Source organism: Triturus cristatus, chromosome 12, assembly GCF_964204655.1.
Source record: "Triturus cristatus chromosome 12, aTriCri1.1, whole genome shotgun sequence".
NCBI classification, from domain to species: domain Eukaryota; kingdom Metazoa; phylum Chordata; class Amphibia; order Caudata; family Salamandridae; genus Triturus; species Triturus cristatus.
Genome location: NC_140595.1, coordinates 847,421,634 through 847,435,424, shown reverse-complemented (window position 1 = coordinate 847,435,424; position 13,791 = coordinate 847,421,634). Strand labels below are relative to the sequence as shown.

The following is a 13,791-nucleotide window of genomic DNA, read 5'->3' as shown; positions in this document are numbered from 1 at the left end:
GCTTAACCATTTTCTTCCGGTATCAGGTAAACCAAAAGAATCTTGGAAAATGTGGTTTTGCAGTTTTGAAAGTTATTTGGTCGCAATTGATGCTGAGGAATACTCTCAAACTCATATTAGCAATACTTTATAATCATTTGGGAAGCGCCGGTCGTGGAGTATTTGACAATCTTCCAGCCTCCATTCCCCCTTCTGGAAACGGAGATGGTTGGAATGTCTACACAGATGCGGTTCAGAGATTTAATAAAAAGTTTTAGGAACAACCCAATGTAATGCTGGAACGATTTAACTTTATGAAACGCAAACAAGATCCAAATGAGACAGTTGAAGAATTTATCTCAGTACTTGAAAATTTGGCTGCAGACTGCAATTTCGGTGCATCACTTGACATGTACATTCAAGATCAGTTCGTGTACAGTTGTTTTCATAAAAAAATACAGGAGCGTAAGTTAGTTCAGTCTCTTCAATTGAACATCCCGACCTTAATGTCTCTTCTCTTGATTCTTCCTTACAGAGTCTTGACATTAATACCGGGAATTGAATTTCTCAAAAGCAACCACAAATGATCATTTTATCTATTGATGCTAGTGAAGATTTGTCTAACTCTGAACACGTTCAAGATCCCACTTGTGAAGTCATTATTGATAATAATAATAATTCTCTCAACATGATGGCAGATTCTGGCACACCTGTAACAATCATCTCTGACTCTGTTTTTGATACTCACTGGTCTTCGAATGTTTCATTACCACCTTTAGACATTATTCCTAAAGCTTATGGTAAATGTATCAAAACTAAAATTTACGTTGCTATTAAAGGTAAGAACATCATTGGATGGAGAGATCTCTCTAAAATGGGTCTAAAGCTGGTACCGGGGTCAGAAAACCCAGTCCAACTCAACAATGTCTCTATTTCTTTAATTAGTGAAGATTTGAAGCCACTCATTCATGATATAATTACAGAATTTCCAGAAATTTTCAACACTTGCATAGGTAAAATCAAAACATTTGAGCATTTGATTAAACTCAAGCCCGATGCAATACCTATCACACACAAACTTAGATCCATTTCTCGAAGTGTGTGAGAGGATCTGAAGAATCTACTAGACACAATGGTTTCAGAAGGTATTATTGAACCAACCGATTCATCCTAATGGGTCACTCCCATTGTTAATTGTGAGAGAAAAAAGATTCTAGTATCCGCCTGTGTGTTGATCTCCGCTCCCTTAATCCAAACATAATTATTGATTGTCATCCCCTTCCCAAAATCCAAGACCTATTAACTGGCATCAGTGGTTCAACCTGCTTCCCTTTGCTTGATCTCCGCAGTGCATATCACCAAATTCCGTTATCCTCTCAATCCTCTGACTTAACCACTTTCATTACTCCCTTCAGATCATTTAAATATTTGAGGTTACCATTTGGCCTGGCCTCTGCGGCCAGTGTTTTTCAAAAATGTATGTATTGTTTATTGAAAAACATTGACTCTGTTCAAGGTTACCAAGACGATGTTTTCATTTTCTCAAAGAATAAGGACACATTCACACTTTAAAAGAGGTCCTATCCCGCTTCAAAGATGCTGGGGTTACTTTGGGCAAAGATAAATGCAAATTTTTCGAAACAGAAGTTGATTATTTAGGACACTCAATTTCTGCCAATGGGATCAAACCAAACTTTTCCCTAACACAAGCAATTTCTAGCGTTGCAATTCCCGAAGATAAAGAGTCCTTGAAATCTTTTCTGGGTACGACTGAATATTACTTGAGATTTATACAAGGCTACTGTCAAATTGTTCAACCTCTAGGAGTCCTCTTAAAGAATGTTAAATTTCTTTGGTCTCTAGAAATTGATATTGCTTTTAATCTTATGAAAAAGGTTATCTTGGCACCTACATTGTTTTCTTTCTCCCCAGGTATTAAGTGTTCCATCTCTGTTGATGCCAGTCAACACGGATTAGGCGCGGTACTTTGCCAGTGGATTGGTGCACTATCGAACTGGCTGCCATACGAGGCAAGAATACACCTAAAGGTTGCCTGCATGACCCATAAAGCACTCCATAACAATACACCCAGTTACTTAGCTCTAAAGCTAGAACAATCAGGAGGATGCAGACCGTTACGAAGCGCGAGTTCTTTACTTCTGAAACCACAATCCTTTTTTAAAAAAATAACTGGTTGCTGAGTGTTCTCAGGGATTGCTCCAAAGATCTGGAACTCCTTACCTCCAGGGATACGTGGAATCTCGTCATTTACCGCCTTAAAAAAAGGAAGTAAAAATACTCCTAATGAACAAATTCACGTCCTTGATTCTAGGCAGACATCGAGTCACCTATATGAACCTCTTATCACTGCCTACCTCTTCTGGTTGGGAGGAGAATATTATATGTATTTTTATTACCACAACCACCTAATGTTCAATAACTGTATATAGTAGAATGTTCTGTTGCCCTCTGGGATCATCATGTTGTCTACGGGTCACCTATGTTACCCATTTATTATATACCTGTTTTGTACATGATGTCGAATACCAAATGCCTTATACTATCTCATATGTTTATGTCTAACTGTAAGGCGCTCTGATTCCCTCGTGGGTCACGTTCGCGCTATATAAAACCTTATAAATAAATATAAAATTAAAAACAAAGGGCAATCATGGGTTGCTCACGAAGCACCATGTTGGCAACCTAACCAGGACGATGCACCAAATTCTACCCGATCTTTCATGGAAATAACCTAATCCTGGCTCCCCAAGGGAATTTTGAAAAGCCGTCCAGAGAAGTAAGCTCCAAACTGGCACTGCTCTGCACGATCTTATGATGGCAGCAGATCTCAGACAACGGGTTGAAGGTCCGACGCACAGGGGAGGACATACCCTGGATGGGATTTTCTCCAACTCTAGCAATCTCCTTTTCCATGGCCTTCTCCCACTGACCTGGTCCGATCACGCCGCAGTTCAGTTTGAGATACGGCTTGACATTCTTGACAAGGAAACCGTTAGCCGAAAAAACTATATAAAAATCCGAGCCTGGAATAGGGTGGAGGAACTCTCCCTTAACAAGATGCTATCTTCTCCAACGAATGGTACGCTGGATGACGTGGATAGCGCTTGTCAATATTATACAGGCTGGCTGCAACGGGCATGTGATAGTCTAGCTCCGTCCAAAATACTACGGCCTAAGAGAGCACAGCCTTCCGCCCCATGGTACTCGCAGGAACTTAGAACTCAAAAGGCACATTGTAAGAAACTTGAACGTGCCTGGAGGAGCAATTACAACGAGGCCGAGCGCAAAGCATATAAAAACAGTCTACAAACTTATAAACATGTTATTGCATCAGCAAAACAAACATATTTTGCAGCTCAGATTTTAGAATCCAAAAACACTGCAAAAGAATTGTTTAAGACAGTTGCGTTGTTGGCTTCGCCTAAGCCAAGTCCGGTTTTACCTAGCCAACAACTATGCGAAGATCTGGCCAAGTTCTTTTTGACAAAGGTGGAATGTATTTTTGAGGTCTTTAGCGAGGGATGTACCGGCTCTTTGGAGTTGTGGAAGGAAGGTCCTAGGACAGAGGTTGCTATCGGCCCAACCTTTGATAAATTCTGGTCAATCCCTATTTTTGACACTCAAAAAGGCCTGATGGAAATTAATTCAGGCTCCCCTTTTGATCCCTGCCCCAGCAGGGTGGTGAAACTGGCCTCCGGCCCGATAGGAGCTATGCTCACAAGCATATTTAATCTTATGTTCGAAACTGGCCTCTTTCCTAGACAGTGGAAACTTGCTTCAATCCTACCTCTTCTAAAAAAAACTAATCTTCCAACAAATGACCCCAACAGCTTTCGCCCGATTGCCAGACTTCCTCTTCCTGCTAAGCTGGTCGAAAAATTCATGAATAGGCAACTCAGCCTCTTCCTGGCTGATACCCAAGCATTTGACCCTACGCAATATGGCTTTAGGCCAGGTCACAGTACGGAGTCCGCCTTGATTAAAGCTACAGAAGAAATCAGAGGCAGTGGATCAAGGAGGGAAAGCGGCGTTGATCCTGCTCGACTTGTCGGCAGCATTTGATACGGTCCACCACTCGATACTTCTGAATCGTCTAAAAACGTGGTATTGGCGGAAAAGCCTGGGACCTTATCAGATCCTTCCTCACTGACAGGAAACAAGTGGTTACCTTGGGGGAATTCCAGTCTACTCCTTTCTCCACTCCTTGTGGTGTCCCTCAGGGGTCATCACTTAGCCCCACCCTTTTTAATATTTATGTAAGTGCTCTGGCACCGGTTATTAGCGCCTATGGATTTGGCATCACATCCTACGCAGACGATACTCAAATTGTGGTCTCTCTGACTCCAGGGGGGGAGATTGACACAGAAAGCCGTCTACGGGAATGTATGCTAGCTGTAGGGAGCTGGATGGCAAAGAACTGCCTGAAATTAAATTCACACAAAACAGAAGTTATTTTGTTTGGAAATATCTCTAATTTTTGGACCCCGGCCTGCTGGCCTGACTCTATGGGCACGCTTCCAGTTCCGGCTGTAAAAGCAAAAAACCTCGGCATAATCCTTGATGATAGATTAACCTTAGACTATCATATCAAGGAGGTGACTACCAAAACCATGTACACCATTCGGATGCTGAGGGAAGTGCTACCCCAGGACAGCAGACACATGGTGGTCAGGAGGTTGGTACTTGCCAGGCTGGATTATTGCAATGGGCTGTATTTAAATGCACAATGCAGGGCACTGGGTAAACTCCAGATTCTGCAGAATGCCGCAGTCCGTCTTCTTACGGGCACCTCTAGATTCGCCTCGGCGTCCTTGGTAAGAAAAGCCCTGCACTGGCTTCCTGTTAACAGCCGTATCCAGTTCAAGGCGTTGACCTTGACCTTCAAGGCACTGCACGGCTTAGGCCCAAAATTTCTAAAGGCCAAATTACATTGGTATGTGCCTAGTAGAAGCCTTCGATCTAAAGAAGCCAATCTGGCTCAAGTCCCACGTATCAGGAAAGCCCGCTGGGGAAGCAGGAGCCTGGAATGAACTCCCTCCGTATCTTAGGACCATGACGGATCTTCTGTCATTCAGAAGGGAGCTTAAGACCTGGCTGTTCCGTAAGGATTAATTCCGGTCCATTCAATCTTTCATGGCCCTTGGCTTAGGGCCCTCAGGATTTTTTTAGACAAGCGCCAGGACACCTCCGGGTAATTGCCGCGCTATATAAAATTCAATAACATAACATAACAAAACGGGGGAGCAGGGCCCCCGGTCAGAAATAACTCAACTATTAGGCGGAAAATATGTTTGTGAATACAAAAACATTGCGATTTGCAAAGGCACAAGCAGCCCCAGTCCAGCAGCTAAACCTGACTGTCAAGTCTCTGAAGGGCTGAAGCCTCACTTAAATCTGCAAGATAAGCAGCAAGAGATTACCACAGCTGGTACACGGGGCGACCTGTTAAATGAGGTTGATAAGATCAACAAAAATGGCCTCAACGATCCAGCCTTAGGTGGGACTGAATTTCAAAGCAAATACTCCAGAAACCCACCAATGGATCTGCATGGCGAGGCACAAAAAGCTGTTCTACACATCCGATGTAAACTTGTGAACATATGCTGACTTTCTAACCGGAGATGGAGATATACACGGAAACGGTCATAGTCTACCAGCTGCAGCAGAGAAAGAGCCCGAAATTCAAAACCAATTTCAAAGAAACCCACTTACGGAATAATACGACGGGTAGAGTCGGTTAAGATAACCAGTTTGTACTCATTGAGACAAACCTCTTTCCCGCTCGTCGGAAACCCTGACCTCACTAAGATCAGTGAATGGCGTGGTCCAGGCTCGCGTCCGTGTCACCAGAAAGAGCAATGGTTAACAAAGGAGCTCCTCTTACAGTGGAGGAGTGTGGCTCAATGGTTAGAGCGGCAGACCCTGAAGCAGAGTTCTGGCCAGGGACCAGGGTTCGATTCCCGCCTCGGCGGGGCTCGGGCTCAATTTCCTCGGACTTGTCTAGTCTCGCCTCGGTGCCTATTCTAATCATGGGCCCCACGCTGCAACTCTGGGCAATAGCTTGCTTAGCCTCCACACCGGCCCAAACAGCGCTAAGGATGCCTGGCTTGACCCTGGGGGTGCCCAGGAGTGGACACTTCACAGGGAAAGCCAGGAGGGGTTCCACAGTGGTATGAATATCAGCGCCAGGAAACCGCAAAGGTGACACCGCAAGGTGGCTGTCTGGTGACAGTACGCTCTATAAGTACCTTGACATTTACATTTACAGTCAGGTATCTAGGTGTAAGGAATATAATATACATTTATACCGGACTCCTATGTATGTCTAAGAGGACAGCATGACATGTTAAACCAAGGGAATATCCAGTGACTGGTCCAGAGCACCCTTGTCACTCTGGGAAATTAATTCTCCTGATATAGTGTAAGTCAAATTCGCCCCAAGTATGAAATCTTTAGGGGACTTTAAGGCTGAAACAACAATAGTCTCCTGGTGCTCTGAGGAAACAGCCAAGGCAGTACTAGCAAGTAAACCATACTATAAGAAGTGGGGCGTTAATAAGACCGGCCATGCTAAGGAGGCCCATCCACAAATCCTTTCAATGATGCAAGTGCATCTCCCCCACGTACAGTGCCCCACCCCCATCCTACTCGATTCTCAGGAACCCCATTGATAAAAATTGCGCAAGTGTCATCACGAAGGGATCCCAGCCAAATATAACCCCAAAGTTATGTGTTTCATGGAAATATTTAGATGAGTGTAGATGGCTTCCATGGGCTTTAACCAACAGAGCTACTAGATAACTTAAATGTACACAATCCCGTAAGACCTGTAGCACAGAACTTACTGATGCTCTTCGATTTTGGTCTTGGAATGTCTGGGGCTTAAAAAATAATCTGGAATTACCTACTGTATCCACCTTCTGGATGAAACCCCACATTATTCTATTACAGGAGACCTGAGCCCAGGATAAAATTCTGTTAATTGGATAAATTGAATTGAGCAATTTAGCAATCAAATACACCCTAAGGGTTCGACCAAAGGGAGGCCTGTCTATTTATATTTCATTAGACCTAGAGGCCAGTGCATCCCAGCGGGGCCTGTCTTACTCCGGACGCTGTTGGTTAAATTTGAGGCTTGGTCCCAGGACACAAACCACCGCCTGATTATTTTGACTATCTACATCCACCAGTCATCAGAGGAACAACTCAAAATTGACCCTAACCTTCATTTGATATTAATGGGCCTGAAGTGGGATCCCGCCTCCGCCGAATTCATAGTATCTGGCGACTTCAATGTTCATATGTTTTACAATCCGGACGGGGATTACGCCATCATTGAACAAAACTCAATATGGCAGATTCCGGATCAGCCCCAACCAACGTAGATCCCCACAGTTACATTGGTTTGTCCATTCTCACGGTGCGTACTAGTGTGGGTCTAAGATTATTAAATAGGCGATTTCAAGAGGACAGGCAGCCATCGAAAAGAAGAACTCCCACTAGACTAATTCCGCAATAGACTACACTTTGGCATCCTTAAGTCTGTTCAATCTCATAACATCCTTCAGACTTGAGTTATGTTCTGAAAGCGACCACTGTCCTCAGTTATTTGGCCTAAGGACAGTGACCAGCCCTCACTTGACAGCTTAAGCATTCCAGTCCCCAGTTACAACAGAAAAACTAAGAAGGCTGCAATGGAAAGGCCGTATTCTAAAAGACATACTTGATCAGTGCACTGCCCTGACTGCCTTATTTCTCAGGACAGTAACCCTATACAAGACTGGGAGTCACTTGTCGCTGAGTTGCGAAACAAATTTCCAAACTCCCTGCCGCAGCAAGTCCCAAAAAAACAAAAATCTGAATGGTTTACGCAAGCTATTAGAACAGCAAAAAACAGCATGAATTATTTACCAAGAGCAGTAATGAGTTCCCGACAGATACAGTGCTGCTAGAGAAATTCAGACGACTCAGACAGGAGTACAAAAAGGCATGGGCAGTGAAGAAGGAGCACATCGAAGGCCGGTCGGCAAGAATACGTAAGAACTGTAAAAGGGAACAGTTAAGCCAATTCTGGAGAACCGTCCGCAAATTGGAAAGCGGCCCATACAATGAAAACCACGCCAAGGTCCAGTAATTATCAGCACACTGTAATATCTGCCCAAAAGAATCAGTAACAACATTTCCACACACGGACATACCTGTGTTTTAGTCGGGGATGGACATGAATGACTCTGGAATACTTTTTAACACGAGACAAATCGAGAAGCTGATAAAGTAAATCAGACGTTATTGGGTTTTGAAATAGCACGCGACTCATCCCTGAGGGACATCTCAGCACTTTAGCTGGCAGGAGAGGAGAGGGTATCGAGAGAGCAGCTTGGTAGAACAGCCACGTTTGGAGATGTTTTTTAAAACAAGGAAAACTAGAACATGCACGAATAAACAGAGGAAGCTTATTCTATGAAACGCGTGAGATAAGAAAATGCCCTGCCTCCATATTTTAACATGCTAATGCATCGAGGATGTAGCATAAGTACATTTTTTGATCTTAGATTCCTGTAAAGGAGTTATGGTAGTAAGTCTGTCCTGGAGATATTTTGGGCCTAGTCCTGAACTAGATTTATAAGTGAGGCTAAGGTGCTTGAACAGTGCTCTCTCTTTAATGGGGAGCCAGTGGAGTGCCTCAAGTGTGGGGGCTGACAGAGTACGTGGAGGCAGGTTAACCACTCGGACGGCAGTGTTTTGAATAGGCGGGTCTCAGTGGCATCTTAGGCCAGAGAATTCAGCAGTGTCTATCCGATGGTCGAAGGCCCTTTCTGTCTTTTTGTTTTACGTATAAGAACCATCTGGTGGTGAAGAAGGACAAAAGTACGAGGCCTTCTTGAATTTGGAAGTATGACTCTTAAGCCGTTACAATACAGACATCTAAATTCCCCCAGGTTTGCATGGACATTTTGAAATAAAGGTTTCACATGCCTTCGAATGGAAAATATTTTATTTATGTTGTCTGCATCTTGACTGTGATCCAGTGTCCTGCCAAGAAGGTGTGATGTGATGTATATTCTCCCCTTCACTCAGTTGAAGCTGAAATACTCTTCTGTCAAGGCGATTCTAAACGCCGTTACAGCCTATAGGAAAGGTCTTCCACAAAGGTATTTCTTCACGGTCCATGTCATCAATGATTTTCTGGAAGGGTTAAAGAAAACATACCCTCCTAGACTACAGTTTTCTTTTCCTTGGAAGCTCAATTTCTCTGTTTTAGCCTGTTCATAAGGTGACATTGCAGCACCTCTCATAGAAAACTTCCTTTCTGGTGGCCATTACATGACCATAGGGTAAATGATCTGCCGGCTCCATCCTCTGTAGGCCTTAACCTATTTTCCACTCCAATAGAGTGATTATTAGAACACTTTCTACTGTCTTTCAAAAGATTGGCTTGGATTTTCATGTAAACCTGTTGATGATCTGCTTTCTTTAGTAATCTTTCCTCTGTGGCAGACATTTTACCTTCCCTGCGCATACCAAAAATGTCCTTAAATTCTGAATAGACCGAACAAAAGGTTTAAAGGCATCTAACCTGCTTTGTTTACTTATGGTGCAGTTCAAGCCACAACCAAGTAGTTCATCTGAGCATGGACCTGCCTTTCTCTTTATTACCAGCTAGCCAAACAAACAATGCCTGACAAACACAGAGCTCATTGCACAAGAGGAAAAGCAGCCAGTACTGCTTCATTAAGAAACATCCCCATATTGAACATTGGTGAAGCAGCTATCTGGACATCTATTCATACCTTTACCACTCATTGTCTAGACTCAGAATCCAAGATTGATAAAATAGTGTGGCAGGCTGCCTCCGAAAACTCTTTGGTTAGCGCATTTCTTGTCTGTATTTGAGGATTCTTTATTCGGTTGCTGTTTTAAATCTAGAGGTCGCGGGTTCTTTTGAGGATGGATTATCAATGAAGACGTAAGAAGCTGATAAGAATCTTCATTGAAGTCCTGAACAGTCGTCTCTTCTCTGAAGCCTCTAGTTCTCAGCGGTGTAGTTGCTCTTTTCCCATCCTTCCCATAGAAGCGCAGGCTCCTCAGGAAGGACTGAGGCTGTTGGTCGGCTGCCAGTCGTGCACTGATGTGGAAGCGCAGGCTCCTCAGGAAGGACTGAGGCTGTTGGTCGGCTGCCAGTCGTGCACTGATGTGGAAGCTGCCGGCTCCTCTGCTTCTCTTTACATCCTGTCCACTGGGATCCTTTGTTTTGCTCCATTGAACCTCGCACGTCTGACTCTAGGACCAGCCTTTACTACAGCACGGAGACGTTGTGCTGCAGTGTTGTCGTGATAGTGAAATCATAAATTTGTGAACCATTATCCCATGTATGCTATAGAAGTGGAGCCTGCATGCGTAAAGCCAGCTCTCACCTCGTAAAAGTACATCCTAGGGTATGGATTTGAAGTGTTCGGGGAGAACGCTGGAGGGAATATTCCATTTACATGATTTCAATGAAGATTCCTACAGTACAGAACTAGGATTATAAATGGGTAACATTTCCTTATCCTTTAAACCTGGCCTGGATCCGACCCTCTGGGTCATGCTCAGCCAGCCCTGTTATAGACAATGTCTTCTATTCTAGTGCTTTTATGGTGAGCTCTTTATAAACCTTCATATAAATTGGTCTAATAGATTTTTGTGCTCATGTTGTTGGCCTTTAATGTATTTTACTAGGACTGCCACCCTGAGTTTCTACTCGTTCTGGACTGTCCCTTGACTGAGCTATGGACTATGTATATCTAATAAGGAGAAGAAAATGCAGCAGTCGGAATCCCCTTTTGTAAAATGTTTTTTTTATATTTGCAGAAGGAGACTCCAAGAACTACCTGACGTTTTACAAGCGGGCAGCTGTCTACCTCGCCATGGGCAAGTTCAAGGCTGCATTGCCTGACCTCTCGAAAGCCATCGAGCTGAAACCAGACTTCCTGGCTGTAAGTGGTTCATGTCCTCGAATGTACTGTTGTGAGTAAGTTATGTGTTGTCATTCCTAAAAGTGACAGTCTAGGAACCCTAACACCATGGGTTAAACGGAATCTTTTGGAGCGGCTGGGGATATGTACAAACAATGGTATGTTTGCTTCGTAAAATAGGCGTTTTTCCAAGCCTCATGTTTACACTTCCTCTCTGCTGCACCTTGGATCCGTGTGAGGTCACCAGCATCCTATGATAAATGAAAAGCTTTAGACCTTTTCTTCCCTGTACTCGGAACAAAAGATTCCATGAAAAGGATGTGTTGTTCTCTACACTAAGAAGCAGACTGGCATCCTTGGGTTGTACCCGGGTTAAACTGGCAATGCGAGTGCTTCTGTTGCCAGATCTGCAGGCATTAAAAGACATGAGGGAAACCTCGCTTCAGGCCTGTAGGTCGTTTTTGGCATTGAGATTTTGTCCTGTAAGAAGACAAGGCCAAGCTGTAGTCATCACTTGATGCTGGTGAATGGTTGTATTTGCATAGATGACCAGTAAAGAAGAAATGTATGTTGTCTATTGGTGCAATCCGCTGCAGTTGACTGAGATAACACCTTTTCTAAAGAAGGGAAACTGCTTTCTTCACAGCGCTTGTAAGTGACCTAGCCTAATTTTGCTCATGCATCTGTTTGGAGAATACTGCCGAAGGACATTTTTGGCCCTTCCGAAGAGGTTGTTGGTACATATGCCTCCTGTATGGACTTTGTCTCACAGCTGAAAATAGTTGAAATGTTAAACAATGGATTTATGGTTTGATAGAATCCATTTTGCATGTGCTACTCATGCCCATGACATGGTGTAGTCTTTTTAAACTCATCGATGAAGCCTGCCACCATTGGGTGCATGTTCGCTGTTGCTAAGTTGCCTCTGATGACCTCACTTTTAACCATTCTATCAAGTCTGATAGCTTGGACCATTCTTTCAGAGCTGCACACACATGTGTGGTATGCTTTGCAAGAGGGAGGAAGGTGCTGGACCAGTAATCCTGTCTTCCCCCCTCTTTATTTATTTGGTAAACTTTAAACCTTTGCCTTTGGAAATCCTATACCCTGTTTTCATTACCTTGTTTCCAATGCAAGTCTAGATTGTGGGCTCCAGGTGACACCATCTGCCAAGCAAAGAGTAACCCAGTGAAGGCCATAACACATGACTCTCGTCTGTAATGAGCAGGGCCAATATTAGCTCTGCCAAGCTCGGGTGGTTGCCCCATGTTTAACCTTTCATCACACACCCCCTGCAGCTCCTGGTAGGAGCCGCCTGTTAATGTCACTGTTCAGAGGTTCTGCCAGTTTGGCTTTTCTGGAGCGCTTTCTGGTTAAAAGCACCAGACAAAATAAGACTGCAGCCCTATACAGGTGTGCTAGCAGGGCTTCAGTTGGCCGGCCTGCTCTTTAGTGAGTCACCTTCAGGTAGAACCAGGCATTAAAGATAAATCAAGCATTGACAAAGACAGACCATTTTATGCTGCAGTGTCTCTGTGGTAGTAGCTGACAAACACCTTGTAAGAAAAAGATGAGACTGAATTGTTGCACTCTTCACTGCCCGGGAGCAGGCTCACCGCAGTTTAGCTGGGTATCTTGTTTCCATTACTTTCCAGGCAAATATGCAATAATTCTGTACAATGTCTAATCAAGTAGCCTCTTTCTCTGTCCCCCATTCTCCAGAGCAGTCTGGCATAGACTTGTTCTCACTCTAGCCGGGGCAGAGGTTGAATAGTGTAGAATGTTTAGAAATCCAGTTTCTGCGAATATTTGTTATTTGTAAATCACCAAATAAACCGTTCTGATTTGTTTTGCTCCTGTTTAAATCTTTGTTTGCATCACACTTCTGAATTGCAAAACAAAATGTGCTTGCCTAATTCCTGATCTATTTTGGAATATTTGTACTATTCGTTTGCAAGCTGTTTAAATGATGTGTTATGAAAAAAACTGACCTCTTGATTGTGAGATAGATCCCTTGACACAAATCTCTAACTGTAATAAGAGAAAGAAAAGTAAAGGCATTTTCCCAGGATCAGACGAGCAGCAATTAGTAAAAAGACAAACTGACATTGGAGCTCTGTCCTTGAACAGACCGCAACTGTGTCGAGATCCAAATAAGATTTAAAGGCGTCATTGTTGCTCATTCACTTCTGAATGAACAGAACGCCGGTCCTTTCCAGTTTAAGTTCACTGGTCAGAACGCTTGAGTAGGGCCAATAAATAGCTCAACCTGATAAAATCTGACTCCCCATAGCGAGTGGGTGAGCAGATTCTTCAAGGCCTGGGAATGGTGACTTTGGACGTCTGAACTTGAAGCAACCAAACACTGCATTTGTAACTAGATTGGACCTCAAAATCTAGGATTGAGAGGCAATCATTCACAGAGCTCCAGTCCTAGCAAGCAACAAGCAATCTGGCGCTGGGTGCAAGGACATTACACTCAAGCAGAGAGTTACCTGGGTGCGCTGAATACTCTGGTGCACAGGTTCTTACTTTGTGATTTAGCCGTGATGAAGAGGGTGGTTGGACAGTGGCGCGTGGTATTGTTGCTCTGCAGCCTCTTGCCCTCTTTTGAAAATTGAAGGTGAACTTTTATTAGTTCTTGAGTGGTTTCCAGGGGAATTGAAATCTGCTTCTGGACATTCCATTGCTCTTTAAGGCTAATACAAGGCTAGACTATAATGTTGCGGACAGTTGGGCAGCCCGGCTTTTCTTGATGTTGTTGCATTTGCGGCCTCTGAGCCGGCATTCAGTTCCAGGACATGGAAATGGGCTCGGAGACGGTGGTTACTTCTCC

General features: G+C 43.8%; 1 protein-coding gene across 1 annotated transcript in view; it reads left to right on the top strand.

The window, feature by feature from the left end:
• LOC146783063 (dnaJ homolog subfamily C member 3-like) overlaps positions 1-13,791 on the top strand; it is a 206,076-nt gene that overhangs the window by 63,861 nt on the left and 128,424 nt on the right. Inside the window, exon 3 of the mRNA XM_085639056.1 lies at positions 10,852-10,976. Within this exon, the coding sequence (XP_085495182.1) occupies positions 10,852-10,976 (125 nt within the window). The remainder of the gene's footprint in view (positions 1-10,851; positions 10,977-13,791) is intronic.